This window comes from Mercenaria mercenaria, chromosome 19 (assembly GCF_021730395.1).
Source record: "Mercenaria mercenaria strain notata chromosome 19, MADL_Memer_1, whole genome shotgun sequence".
In the NCBI taxonomy this organism is placed as follows: domain Eukaryota; kingdom Metazoa; phylum Mollusca; class Bivalvia; order Venerida; family Veneridae; genus Mercenaria; species Mercenaria mercenaria.
Genome location: NC_069379.1, coordinates 37,530,402 through 37,544,669, shown reverse-complemented (window position 1 = coordinate 37,544,669; position 14,268 = coordinate 37,530,402). Strand labels below are relative to the sequence as shown.

At 34.3% G+C, this 14,268-nt stretch overlaps 1 protein-coding gene across 2 annotated transcripts; it reads left to right on the top strand.

Moving 5' to 3' along the window:
- Positions 1 to 5,015: 5,015 nt before the first annotated feature.
- LOC123542773 (migration and invasion enhancer 1-like) lies at positions 5,016 to 12,597 on the top strand. Of its 2 annotated transcripts, none has more exons than XM_053531869.1 (4): positions 5,016 to 5,128; positions 8,971 to 9,068; positions 9,965 to 10,041; positions 10,612 to 12,597. In XM_053531869.1, the coding sequence occupies exons 2-4, from the start codon at positions 9,008 to 9,010 to the stop codon at positions 10,696 to 10,698; spliced, it is 225 nt and encodes a 74-aa protein (XP_053387844.1). In that variant the 5' UTR covers positions 5,016 to 5,128; positions 8,971 to 9,007; the 3' UTR covers positions 10,699 to 12,597. The 2 variants fall into 2 exon arrangements, with proteins under 2 accessions (XP_053387844.1, XP_053387845.1); XM_053531870.1 differs by lacking the exon at positions 5,016 to 5,128 and adding an exon at positions 6,999 to 7,023.
- Positions 12,598 to 14,268: the final 1,671 nt, after the last annotated feature.

The following is a 14,268-nucleotide window of genomic DNA, read 5'->3' as shown; positions in this document are numbered from 1 at the left end:
AATATCACTATGCAACATGTGAGATGATTTTTGATGATTTTTGATGTATGAGAGGTTGCCAGAAGTTGCCAGAAGACTACCAACAGTCAACCAATATACAGATACGATAAGTGGCGCGTACATTTCTTGAATCCCGGGCATTCCCAAACCATAACTGTAAAACTTCCTACCCCACTAATGTCAAGCAAATATAATGATTATGGCTATTGATGATTTGTATGTATGAAAAAGTCCGGGGGCTTAGGTAAATAGGGAGAGCGCAGATCTATGGATCGCGGGGTCGTGGGTTCGATCGCGGGGTCGTATGTTCTCCGTAACGATTTGATAAAAGACATTTTGTCTGATACCATTCGTCCTCCACCTCTTATTCATGTGGAAAGGCTGGCAGTTACTTGCGGAGAACAGGGTTGTACTGGTACAGAATCCAGGAGCACTGGTTAGGTCAACTGCCCACCGTTACATGACTGAAACACTGTTGAAAAACGGCGTTAAACCCAAAACAAACAAACATATGTACGAATAGTATCTTGGTATTATTTCCTAGATTTAGGCGTTATAAGGCTTTTGCTGAAGGATATCTAAAGGGATGACATTTGATATGTCTACAGATTCTTTTCAATATATAGCTTCAAACGAGACAGAAACGTTCAAGTACTATCGTAGAATTATCTAGATTTAAGTACATCAAATATTTATGTAGCATGATCTGTTTTGAAACTGTATATGTTTATTTTCGTTTGTGCAATCGGGTAGGGTTTTGTCCTTAAAAAGATATAGTAAAATCTTCCTAATTATGACACTCAGAAATGCAATTAGCATTTAAGTATGAGTTTTATAAACCTTTTAATTATCAAAAACGAAACCATTACAAAACTATTTGTACAATGACGTTTTTCAATTCACTATTAAATGAAACTGACAGTTCTGTTATATCCTCGGTTATTTTGATATGTGTTGTATGAGTCACATCTACATCCTATGGTGGCTGATTTAGGATATTTCGTTATGTCGCGTTGGCGTGCGCGCGGTTTATGTAGCACAGTTCGATTTTGTCGTCCTGGCACGCGCGCAAATGCACCATAACGAAACTTTGAAGTTCTGGTGCATTCTATGTTTTGTTATGTCGCGGTGTTAGTTTCGTTTTGTCGCGTTGGAGCGCGTGCCAAAACGAAACACAAAACTTTCAAAGTTTCGTTATGGCGCGTTGGCGCGTTGACGACAAAACGAAATGTGTTACAAAAGCCGCGCGCACGCCAACGCGACATAACGAAATGTTTGGAATCAGCCACCATAACATCCTGATAAAAATAGATATTTGCTACATTCAAAAATGAAAACTGAAAATAATATGTTAAGTTCTAAGAGAAGTAAATGCAGCATTTTAATCGTATTATTGAAACATCTTTTCAGGAATGCGTTTTGGAAATGGTATCATCTTGATTAAATAAAACTATCTTTTGAAATATGTTGCTTACGGTGCCCCTAAAGTGACATGTTACACACATTTTTTCCAATTAGGTAATGTGAGACTTTTTTTTATTTCGTTTAAACGAAATGATTTCGTTTAAACATAATAATCATTTCGTTTAAACGAAATAATCATTTCGTTTAAACGAAATAACTTATTTCGTTTAAACGAAATGATTTCGTTGAAACGAAATAACTTATTTCGTTTAAACGAAATAAAAAAGTCTCACATTACCTAATTGGAAAAAAAGTGTGTAACATGTCACTTTAGGGGCACCGTAGTTGCTTTCAGTTGAAAATATTTATATTCCCTATATGCTTCTTATGAGAGAAAAAACGTTTATCTTCGTATAAACAATATTAGTGCAATAATATCAAGGACGGCCCCTTCCACGAAACCAGAAGAACAATCTGACGTCATTGACAAAAAAAAGAAAGAAAGAGAGAAATGAACAAAACGACGTCCGACGGTTCGAAAAAAAAAAGGTTTCAAAAATGGACTCTAAAATTTCATAAATTATTGCTAAAACTACTTTTTTTCTAACGATCAGGATCAAAACGATATGATTCTTTCCCGGATTTAAGGATATTTCAAATAAAATTCAGAAACTGTATTTTTTTCGGAATGCGAATTACAATTTTATTAGGTCTTTTTGGTTGCTCAAATGTGTTGAAAAGATCGATATCCTGATATTTAGTTTGGTTTTCTGATACTCATGGAATGCAATCTACTCATGTTTGTAGCAAGCTATTTTTAAAACCGTAAAACTGTAAATATATTGAGAATACTACATGAGCAAGTTATTAAATCTGTTGAATAAAATAATCAGTTTTATTCTATGTCTTTAATAAATTCAATTTAAAATGACACCAATGTAATATTATCTATATCGCATATAAGTTTTTCTCACTTAACATCAAAATTTCTTCTTTTCTTACCTTGTATAGACCAAGTCAATTCGACCATCGTTTGCCATACTGAAAACGACGTCAACACATATTATGTGCAGTGTAGAATAAATGCTACGTAGAGCGCGAACATGTCCCTTTCCATGTTATTAAACAGTGTTTTTATTGCCAAACAGAGAGAGTTTTGCTAGACAATATATTTTTGTTGGCAAATAATGAATTGTTAGAGACTCGGACCTACTTTTAAAGTCCGTATGAATGGTGGTGGATGTTGGAAGGCTAACCAGACCTGACCGGACACGCGTGCCTCGCGTTGATAATAATTCCGAAGAATATTCCAGCAACCGATAATTCATAGTGGTTAGATTTTCTATATAGAAATAAGAAGAGCGTGCATACATTTTACTAATAACATAAGTACTAAAAATAAGAAAACTTAGATGCAAAAAGATTATCCATGTTCACTGCAGGGGAAGAGTAGGTAGGCTATTTTAACTGGAGCCTTCATCATCCGACGTCTCCAGCACGGCCATGCGCATCCGAGCGAGCCAGCAGACCGCATCCTCTAGATAAACGTTGCATCCTCTTCTGTAGTCTTCGTCGCTGTGCAATGTTTATGCAAAAATATTTTATAGCCTTATTGCACCCGACGGCGTCAAGCATGTGATAAAAGAATTGAATGCTATTTTTGTGCAAATCATGGATTTTCGAAATATTCCAATGTTGTTTATGTAGGGATAACGCGTGTTTTTTCGTGTTATAACATCTGCAGAATCTCGAGGGATTCTGAAGATGTTGTAACACAAAAAGAACATGCGCTAACGCTATTCTAGCATAAAACATTTAAACTTCCCCCCCCCCCACCAAAAAAAAAAAAAACAACAACAGGTAAATGAATATATTGTCCCTCAACGTCATTAAATTTTCGTGAAATGCGCGGTAAGGTCTACGTTGTTTTTTCACGTTGACGTCATTTCCTTTTGAATTATCCGATTTGGGGCCGTAATACGTTTACGCTTTGCCAGGGAACGCGCATATATAAAAAGATGTTATAACAACACGTAAGCGCGAGAATCTCTCTGTTAACACACGTTTTCTCTCTTGTTAAAACACCCCCCGAAAATGACAATAACAGCAGTTTTATGCTAGAATAGCCGTATAAACGCAAAAAAAGTCATTTAATTCTTAAATATATTTTTTTAATCACATGACTTGTATTGCAGCATTGAATATTTGAACAGCTTTATCTTATTCGAAGTTATTTCAGGTGGGCATTTTATCTAAATATTCTCTTGAAATTTTAAGTTATCTAAATAGGCCTAAGTATCATTTGATTCGCTTTTCAATTATGAATATTTGAGTAGAGTAGTAAATCAGGTTAAAGTGATGATATAAGTCTTTTAGAATTCAAATCGCTCGGAAATGAAATGCGAACCATTTTTAAGATGCCGACTTATATTTGTATACATATATATCTCACATTGATGTATGTTCTAAAACCTGCAGAGACTTGTAAACTGGTATTCTAGCATAAAACTGCTGTTCTTGTCACTTTTCGGAGGTGTTTTAACAGGAGAGAAAACGTGTGTTAACAGAGAGATTCTCGCGCTCGCGTGCTGTTATAACACCTTTTTATATATGCGCGTTCCGTGGCAAAGCGTAAACGTCATTCGGCCCCAAAACGGATAATTCAAAACGAAATGACGTCAACGTAAAAAACAACTCAGACATTCCCGCGCATTTCGTGGAAAATTAATGACGTTGAGAGACATTGTGTCCATTTATCAGTTTTTACGCGTTTTATGCTAGAATAGCGTAAGCGCATGTTCATGTCGTGTGATAACATTTGCAGAATCCCTCGGGATTCTGCAGATGTTACAATACAAAAAAACATGCGTTATCCCTACATTAAAATTATGAGCTCCCCGCATGTATCTGTAATAGCGAGCTCGAAGAGCAGGCCCGAAGGGCCTGCTCGAGAATCGAGCTTTACGGTAACGCAAGTATACTTTCACACTTGGTGATGGATTTGAAAAGTTTCGTCGGAAGTTTTAAAAAAGCGCACCCTAGCGGACTGGTGCTCACAGGAAGTACTTCTTTCCGGAGTGAATACAGAACTTCATTCAATTGCTTAAAATTATTCATCACTTAACAATAATGAAAAAATGATTTCCAGTTGTTTGAAAAAAATATTGTTTTCATTTAAAAGATCAAGCATCGGCCAGAAAATGGAAAAAAATGTCATTAATAAGCAGAAAGAAACGGGAACGCGGTAATGACGTCACCGTGACACCGGTTTCCCATAAATTTTGCAACGTATGATATTCACTGTTACAGGTATGGTGACACTAAATGTAAACTTTTTCAAGTGAATAGGTTCTCCTGAATTCTGGTGACTAGTGAATAGTTTCTTTGTGACAAATAAATGATGCATAATATTTTTAGCTAAATCCGATTTCTTTGAGCTCGCTTTGAGGCTTTGCCTTATTTCATATTAGGCCTACCTATATAAGTTCATGTTGTGACGGTAATTTCAAAAGCGTTTACACTGAAAGAAATAGTGATATTCATCTCCCAATACATTCTGACAACAAATATGAAACCTTGCAAACTTCTATTCTATACTTAAAAAGTTGCGCGAGTAATCCCATCATACCCATGTAAAAAAAAAACAACAACAACTGAATTTGGTGGTATCTAACCTTTCAAAAATAAACATGGCGGCCAAAGTGAAAGTACATGTTGAATATTGGTACGTTTTTGCCAGTTGTTTGCATTTGAGTTTAATTTTCATTCATGTTAGAATTCATCTTCAAACAGTTAAGGTTATTTCAACCTATTTAGGATATCTATACAATTATAACTCGCTTAGATGTAAAGGTATTATTTTTCTTCAACTGGTACAGAAATCGGAAAACGTTAATTTGCGTATAATCAATTTTGACAGCAGTGGAAATTATTACTATAACATTTTAGATGTTGCTGCAATTTAAATGTTCTGATTGATGTTAAGTATATATATATTTTTGGGAAAATAAATAAATTTTACTCACTAAGTCATGTAAGTGGATATATTTTAGGAAGTGGCTATTCCTACGGTCCCGTAAGAATAGCCTCACAGGCTATTCCCACGGCTCTCCCGTAAGAATAGTGAAATAGCCCGCAGGTGGCTATTCCTACGGCTCTAAAGACAGTTTGTATGTCCATCTTGATTTGTTTGTTTGTTTTGGGTTTAACGCCGTTTTTCAACAGTATTTCAGTCATGTAACGGCGGGCAGTTAACCTAACCAGTGTTCCTGGGTTCTGTACCAGTACAAACCTGTTCTCCGCAAGTAACTGCCAACTTCCCCACATGAATTATCAGAGGTGGAGGACTAATGATTTCAGACACAATGTCGTTTATCAAATAGTCACGGAAAACATACTTGAACTGCATTGTACGGACTTAATTTAAATGGATATTTTCGAACAAATTGTTTACCTTTTAGTATCACATCGAGAGAGAACTTTGCATGTCAATTTTCAAGAAAAAATAGTTATATATAAGGTGGTTTTGAAACGAAAAACGTATACGGGTGTTGATTTCGCCAGATTCTACTGTATACGCAGAAATTTTAAATGACAGGCAAAATCAAGATATAAAATTTAAAGTGATGATTTTTTAAAGAATCATTTTAAGCTTTTATTCACGAAAAACGTTTGAGGGTGTTGATTTGGACAGAATTTATATGCGAAGAAATCTCAAGTAAAAGGTAAAATCAAGACATAAAATCTAAAGTGTTGAATACTTTTTAAAATCCTTTTAAGCTTTTATTAAGTATATATTTCTACGTGTGCATGCCAATTTTCAAGAAAAAAATACTTATACTAAGTATTAATTAGAACGAAAAGTATATACAGGTGTTGATTTTGCCTGATGGTCATCGACATGCAAAATTAAGTCATAAAGTCATAAAGATTACATGGAGCACTTTGGTAAAAATTATTATCATTTCATTTCAAACCACAGTTTGTGGTTCCCATATCTTGCCATCCAAATTAATTGCCTTATTTTTTCAGTTCACTTAGAGATAATTGTCTTTAAGATATGTAAGTGCTATTTTACATTGTTTTAAAGAAAAGGAAGTAATATTCAAATCACTGAACTTAGCGCAAATATCGGTTAAAAACCAATAATTACCGGTATGTTGTTAGTACCAGGTAGATAAATGGTTTATAGTGGTGGAAGAACAATTCATCAGATAATAGTTTGTACTGTTTTTCAAGGAATTTGTTTAATTTTTCAAAGTATCTTTTTAAGAGTTTTACTTCAGTTTAGACCACAATTACTGCCTGTGCTTGTGAACATGTAGAAAATATTATAAGTCATCTTATAAAACAATGCATTAGATAAGGGGTTTCACATTCTGAGTACATTTTCATGTTTTTATTGAAAAGGGGATAATCTGGGTGAATTCGCCAATTTCACAATAGATACTTATTTGGCTGATGTGAAATAAGTACATGCACTTGTTAAAGGACGTGGCTTAAAGAAGCTGCATAAAAATTTGATCTTTTCAAGGAAAAATAAGTTTTCTGATATCACTTTCATTTGGCCTCCATTACATGTTCATCATCATTAAGTCACTGTTAAATTTTGATTGGAAGGTAGGTGCATTTTCTTTCGGGTGGTGATAAAATATTCATGCATTAAGGCTTTCATTGCCGGACAGCTACATATTGTGTGTGAAAATGCTTAACATAACATTGACAGGAAAATGTGTCATTTGATGATTTTCCAGTCTTTCTGGTACTAGAGGAAGAATCCAGGCGCTTGTCAGGCACGTAGGAAGCATTTTTAGAGTGGGGAGCTAGGGCGGCGTACATTTTGAAAGTCAGCAGACCTATAACAAACCCAGTTCCATAAAATGTTAAACAACGTTTTTTTCTTTTTGTTGTTGTTTTTTTTTTAAAGTGGTTGTTAAAACCTCAAAAACAACTACAAAACTGCAGGACACAGCTAAAATTGACTCGTTGTCAAAAGATTGTTTAGAGAATTAGCTTAATTGGTCAAATTATTGGGAGGGGGCGCCCTCGGTGTGAAACTGAAAAGTAAACAATTTGTTCGAAAATATACCAGTTGAATTAATTCAGTACAATGCAATACAAGGTGGACATACAAACTGTCTTTAGAGCCGTAGGAATAGCCACCTGCGGGCTATTTCACTATTCTTACGGGAGAGCCGTAGGAATAGCCTGTGAGGCTATTCTAACGGGACCGTAAGAATAGCCACTTCCTATATTTTATTGCAAAATCCAAGTCCTAGATTTTGACACCAGTGTGATTTAGCAAAAATTGTCCAGTTTTTATTAAATATTTCTGTTTTTTTTTCCACTGACTTTGTAATTTGACATGTTTAAGAAGGTGTTCCAATCCCAAAAAAAACTTCAGTTGGTGTACTTACAGTGAAAGCTCAGCACTTGAATAATTCTGGATATTTGGTCCAGCCTATAGGGTCTTAATCTTAAAGACTGTTTTTCTTTTGGAAGTGTCTAGGGGTACGGATCCGTACCTCTAGACAAGCCTGTTAGGGGTCTTCTAGGGGTACGGACCTCCGACTTCCTAGAAATTAAGGGTCATTTACATTTCAAATTTTGTTGAAAATGAAATAACAAATAAGACTTCATCAGAATTCACCTTAAACTTGGATCTAAATTGTTTACAGATAACACCATTTACCTGATTTGTTACATTTTCTTTCGAAAGGTAAATGACCGAGGAACATCAAATAATTAAATCATGAGGATTTGAACTGGCAGAAAAATATAAAGATTAAACAAAATAATGTTAAATATGTTGGGGGAAAAACTATTTTTAATGATAATGTTTTCCACACATTTGGTAGCCGTTACGAGATACAAGTTCAACCAGGGACGTTTTCACAAACAGTTTCCTTTACTTAATGTCGGTTAATTGATTATTAAACAATCAGTTCCATGCCGATTATCATTATATCTTGTTAAATAACAAATAAATAGGTGCATATTATTATGCTTAATTGATTTATTTTTCTGCTGAATTTCATTTAACATGTTTAAGGGTTACATGCACTCATTTATCTGTTATCAACAGTTTATTTTACAACAAACTAATCGGCACGGAACAGTGTATTCATTTGGAGTTCCTCAGTTATTTAGGTTTTGAAAGAGAAGGTAAACAATCGGGTGAACGCTGGTATCTGTAAACCATTTAGATCCAAGTTTTAAGTGAACATTGGTTAAGTCTTATTTTTTATTTCATTTTCAACAAAATTTAAGATATATATAACCCTAAATCTCTGGAAAAAGGAGGTCCGTACCCCTAGAAAACCCCTAACAGGATTGTCTAGAGGTACGTACGGATCCTTACCTCTAGAATCAGAGTTGAAGTCACAAGTTGATAAACTTAATTCCAAACCTCGATTTATGTTAATTATTCATTTTAATTTTTTTTAGACTTTCTATTGTTCTTCCTCTTGTTACGAACCGTGACTGTTAGTCTTGGTTAAAATGCCTAGTAATATTTAGAGGTAATAACAACAAATGGCTGTATTTAAATGCCATTTTCTGTTACAGTGGCGGATGAGGTTACTATCCTCGGTTTCGGCAGCTGATGGAAGACATTCTGACAGAGTTGCCTGAGACCGAGGTGACAGGGGATGTGGGTAGATCATGTAAGTACAAAATTAACCCTTACCCTGCTGAATTACTATAATGAACTTGCCCATCTTTCAATTTGGACAGTACCACTAATTGTTAAAAGGGGTGCCAACCAAAAAGATACTGACTGAATGGCGAACAATGCAGATCATGATCAGACTGCATGGATGTGCAGGCTGATCTTGATCTGCGCATGTTGCAATGGCAGAATGAGTCATGTTCTGCATGATAAGGGTTAATGCTTTTAGACCTTGTTTGTGTAGTTTCAGAGTCATTTTAACACTTTTGGGAACAGGTTTGGTACTGTTCATTATGTACATCTGATTACTTGAAAAAAAATGTGTAATCATTTAAGATTACTGATTACTTGATAAAATGTGTAATCAATACAGCTGATTACTTAAAAAAATTTAATAATTGCAGTCAGTATGTAATAAAAAATGTGTAATATTTACAGTTGATTACTTGATAAAATGTGCAATCAATCATTACAGCTGATTACAGTAATTTACTTGAAAAAGTTTGTAATCATTACATCTGATAACTGAAAAATCTGTAATCATTATGTGTGATTACTTGATTGAAATGGGTATCATTATTACTTGCAACTGAAAAAAAGGTGTAATCACTACATCAGATTATTTGAAAAAAAAATGTATAATACAAATGTGTAAACATTAAAGCTGATTACAATTACTGACTTCAATTATCCGTTGTTAAGCTTTTATAAATGTGAAAATAGTGACAATTATTGCATGGCCAGAGTGCAAAACTATTGCAACTGCATATATTAATAGCAGATACAACAGTTTTTGGCTGAGGCAACAAAATTAATAGTTAGTAAGTACAGTACTTGAAATTAGATGAAAATATGTGAATTTTAAAACAAAGTTAATTTTCTTTATTGCAGCATCATTTGAGGTGACAATCAATGATCAGCTGGTTTTCTCAAAGCTCAAGACCTATGGATTTCCAAAATCACAAGACGTAAGACTATGTCTCATTGTTGTCTAAATAACAATGACATTGATATATATATATATATTTGCATAAATAATTGATACATTAATACAGATTTAAATGACATTTTGGGGCTAAAATTTGCCAATACTGGTACAGAATCTGGGAACACTGATAAGGTTGACTGCCTGTCATTACATACTTAAAATACTGTTGAAAAAGGATTGTAAACTCAAAATAAACTAACCAACAAAGATTTTTTTTTTTTGGTTGGATTTAACGTCACACCAACACATGATAGGTCATATGGGGACTTTCCAGCTTTAATGGTGGAGGAAGACCCCAGGTGCCCCTCCGTGCATTATTTCATGACGAGCGGGCACCTGGGTAGAACCACCAACCTTCTGTAAGCCAGCTGGATGGCTTCCTCACATGAAAAATCCAATGCCCCGAGTGAGGCTCGAACCCACATCGATGAGGGGCACAATAAAGATTTAGAAGGCAGCAAAGCAAATTATACATGAAGTAACGTTTTCAAAAGTAGATACAAAAATCTTCTATTTGAAATATAATTAGTGCTACATTGTATACTTTCAGGTGATCAAAGAAATTCAGCGGCTTTTGAACGGCGAGAAATGTCAAGAAATTACGGAAGCTTCTAGTCCCGGCTGTACTATATTATAACTGAATTTAAACATTGTTTGATTGATCATTTTCACCAAGGAAAGAACTTGTGCATGTTGACTTTGTATTAAAAGATGGAAAAGGAAAGCTAGTATTAAAATTGGTTTATTTTGCTCAATGACAAATTTTGGTCAATATTTTAAATTTTATGAATAATTTAATAAGTTTTTGTGTGAATTTTTTTATCACTGTTTACAATAGCTTCCTACTAGTGGAGCAACATTTTTTTAGGGTCAAAGGTTATAAAAACTAAAGTTTGAAAACCAGTTATATCAGCGTTGCCATTGGTCAGTTTTAAATTTCTGTTCAACAGCCAATCAGAAACTGGTCTTCAGGCTTTAAATTTTATAATCTTTGGCCCAGTGCTTTTTTTGTGCCTAGACTGTAGGGAATTACATTTAAGAAAAAACTAAGACTTTATTTTAACAAACATCTTTTAAGCATTAAAAAAAAGAGAGAAATAATCTGTCTCTCTGTAATAATCTGTCTCTCATAATCATGATAGTTCTCCTCTGATTTGTGAATGTTTGTGGAAAATTGAAGAAAACCCCAAACCTTTTGCAATTAAGAATGTGACCTACTTTAAGAAGGGAAAATAGCTGAGTAAATTTCCTATCAGTATTTATTATGGATAACCATACAAGACCTCATACGATGTTACTTTTGCATAGTGCATTACATTTTACCCCAAGTTCTGGGCTTTTGCCCCAAGTTCAGGGCTATTTTTGTAGTTTTCTTTAATCATGTTCATAATGATTTAGGCAGAATGAAATACTCTAGGCAGATGTTAGATACTTGTATATTAACAGAAAAGTGTCCTTACTATTTATTTGTCAAACATGTTCTTTGTGTAATGTATAAGTGTAAGATCAAAATAGTTAGCCCATGGTTATATGTTGTCTATATTGTCGAGCATTTATCATCTGTTAGGGCAGACCAATGAAAAGGTGTTGTTTAAAGTTTTTTTGCTGCAGTACCTTGGATGTATTTCTGTAAGGCCTTTGTGAATGATTGCTTAATTTTTGAAAATTAAGCATACAGTTTACAATTGGCCAAACCTAACTTTTGATATCAGCTCTAAATTTAGAAACAATCATTTGTTGTATATGCATTGTATGTCATGTGTTTTTCAGTGATTACTTTTGATTTGCATTCATGTGAATTTGTTTGCTTTCACAAAATGGAAATTATTGTATTATTTACAAATAAGTGCATCATTCCAGTTTTTTACACGGAATGTTTTATGTACTCACTCATTGATATGTATATTTGTGCAGGACATTTGTTTTCTAATTATTTATTTTCAGAATTGTGATTTTTGTGTGTGTAAATTACCTGGTTAAAACTGCTTTTCATCAACAATAAACAAATAGATAGACATTCTGCTTCATTTCAATAAAAACTTCCCTACGGCAAGAAAATAGCCCAATTTATATTTTCTTTTCTCCTCAACTTATAGAAAAACTAAGGAGATGTTGAAAATATTGATTGGTGATTATTGAAAAAAAATGTTGCAGTAATACTTGTTCCACCATAAGTTAAAATGTAAAAAAAAATAGAGGTACTAATATATCAAATAAGTAACTGTATTTTTTTTTTCATTTTCACAAGGTATTTCATATCATTCTTAATAAATGTATCATGAAAGTTTACTTAAATAATTATATAAAGTCAATAAAGAAGATAGAGAAAAATGTATTTATTGTAGAAAAAGACTTAATTTGGAATGACTTGTTATTTTATAATATGCGGTAATGTTTCGTCCCATTAATAGTTTTAATACCTGATCACTGATCATTACAAATATGTGATTTTGTAAAATTTTATCTTGTTTTGCACCATCCATACTTTTGAAATGAAGACAGTAAAATTCATTACAAATAAAATAGATTCTGTTGATCTCGTTTTATTCATTTTCAGAAGGTGCCAGAATCTGCTACTAGACACACCTCCCAATATGTTGTTTTTGTTTTCTTCGAAAATCATCCACGGTGATGTAATTTTATTTGAAATAAAATTATTTTGTTTTCGAGTCAGCAGGGGTGTAATGATATGCTATCTCATTGTGGCAAACGTCTTTGCCATTTGTTTTCCAGATAACTCCATTGCATGTTTCCAGTTTTAATGCTCAAGATGATCGGTGATCTCATAGCATGACCTTTACCTCCAAAACTGAACATTTTACAAGCTGTGACACTTGTCCTTTTTAATAGAGGCGACTTAGTGATCCAGTGGTGAAACACCCGACTACCAAGCCAGGGTTTAAGTATGAGCGAAACTTGTCCAACTAAAATTATCAAAGTTTTCTGACAAGACTATATATGGAGATATGTGTAGATGCATTACTGTTTATTCTAACATGATCCGATTCATTTTCCTATTAAACAAAGAAGGCAGAAAACAGTGAATTATACTACAACAAATCACTGTTCTGACGTCAATTATTGCGTCAAATGGCATAGCGGCGCGCTGGAAAAGAAACCGATTGAAAACGGGCAAATTTTTAATGAATGTTGTCAAGGATACACTTAAAAATCCTTGGTAACGTGTAAGAATCGAGATAATATATCTAATTTAGTGATTTGCTCTTGAATAAATCATTGTTTGTCGTTCAGATGCGTATTATTATATCACTCGGGCTTCGCCCTCTTGATACAATTCCTTCGCATCTGAACTCCAATGATTTATTCAACGACAAATCACTGGATGAGATATATTATTTCTTAAATAATGTTGCATGTGAAAGAACAGGGGAAAGTGTCTTTTTAACTGGAGCATATTCTGCGTCTTTCACTAACCACAAAAACATTTTCAGAGTAGTGACTAAAATAAATGCATACAAAGACGCTTTTCAATACTAGAAGAGTCCGTCATATCTATGGTCCGTGAGTTCAGTAGCAGGGCATAGGTTAACCCTCACAATTTGATAGAAAACCATTCATCTGCCACCCAATTCATACAGAGAACTATACTGGTACAGAAATCGGGAACACTGGTTAGGTTACCGGCTTGCCGTTACACAGCTGAAAAATTGTGTTAAACCCCAAACCCTCTGACAAAATAAACTTGTGTATACTGCTCTACTTAAAATTCCCATCCCCTTAAAAAATCAAGTTATTTTAAGACACTAGTGAATACCAGCACTATGGTAGTGCTAGAATTGTTAAAGTTTATTTGTACTGAAAAATTATGTTTTTTTTTTTTGGAGGTGGGGGAGGGGGGTAGATCTTGGAAATAGTAATACCCCCAGTGGCATTTAAGGGGAATATTCAGTAATACAAGAGCTGTCTCCATAGGATGACACATGCCCCCAATGGCACTTTGAATGAATAGTTATGGCCAATGTTAGAGTTTAGGACCTTTGACCGACGGAGCTGGGTCTTGCGCGCGACACGTCGTCTTACTGTGTCACACATTCATGCGTAGTTATTTTAAAATCCATGCATGAATGACAAAGATATGGACCGGACACGCCCATCAATGCACTATCATGAAAAATGACCTTTAACGTCTAAGTGTGACCTTGACCTTTGAGCTACGGACCTGGGTCTTGCGCGCGACACGTCGTCT

Coding starts and splice junctions, on each gene's coding strand:
- LOC123542773 (XM_053531869.1), top strand. CDS start 9,008: ATGGAAGACATTCTGACAGAGTTGCCTGAGACCGAGGTGACAGGGGAT. Junction 9,069..9,964: donor AGGGGATGTGGGTAGATCAT/GTAAGTACAAAA, acceptor TCTTTATTGCAG/CATCATTTGAGGTGACAATC. Junction 10,042..10,611: donor GATTTCCAAAATCACAAGAC/GTAAGACTATGT, acceptor GTATACTTTCAG/GTGATCAAAGAAATTCAGCG.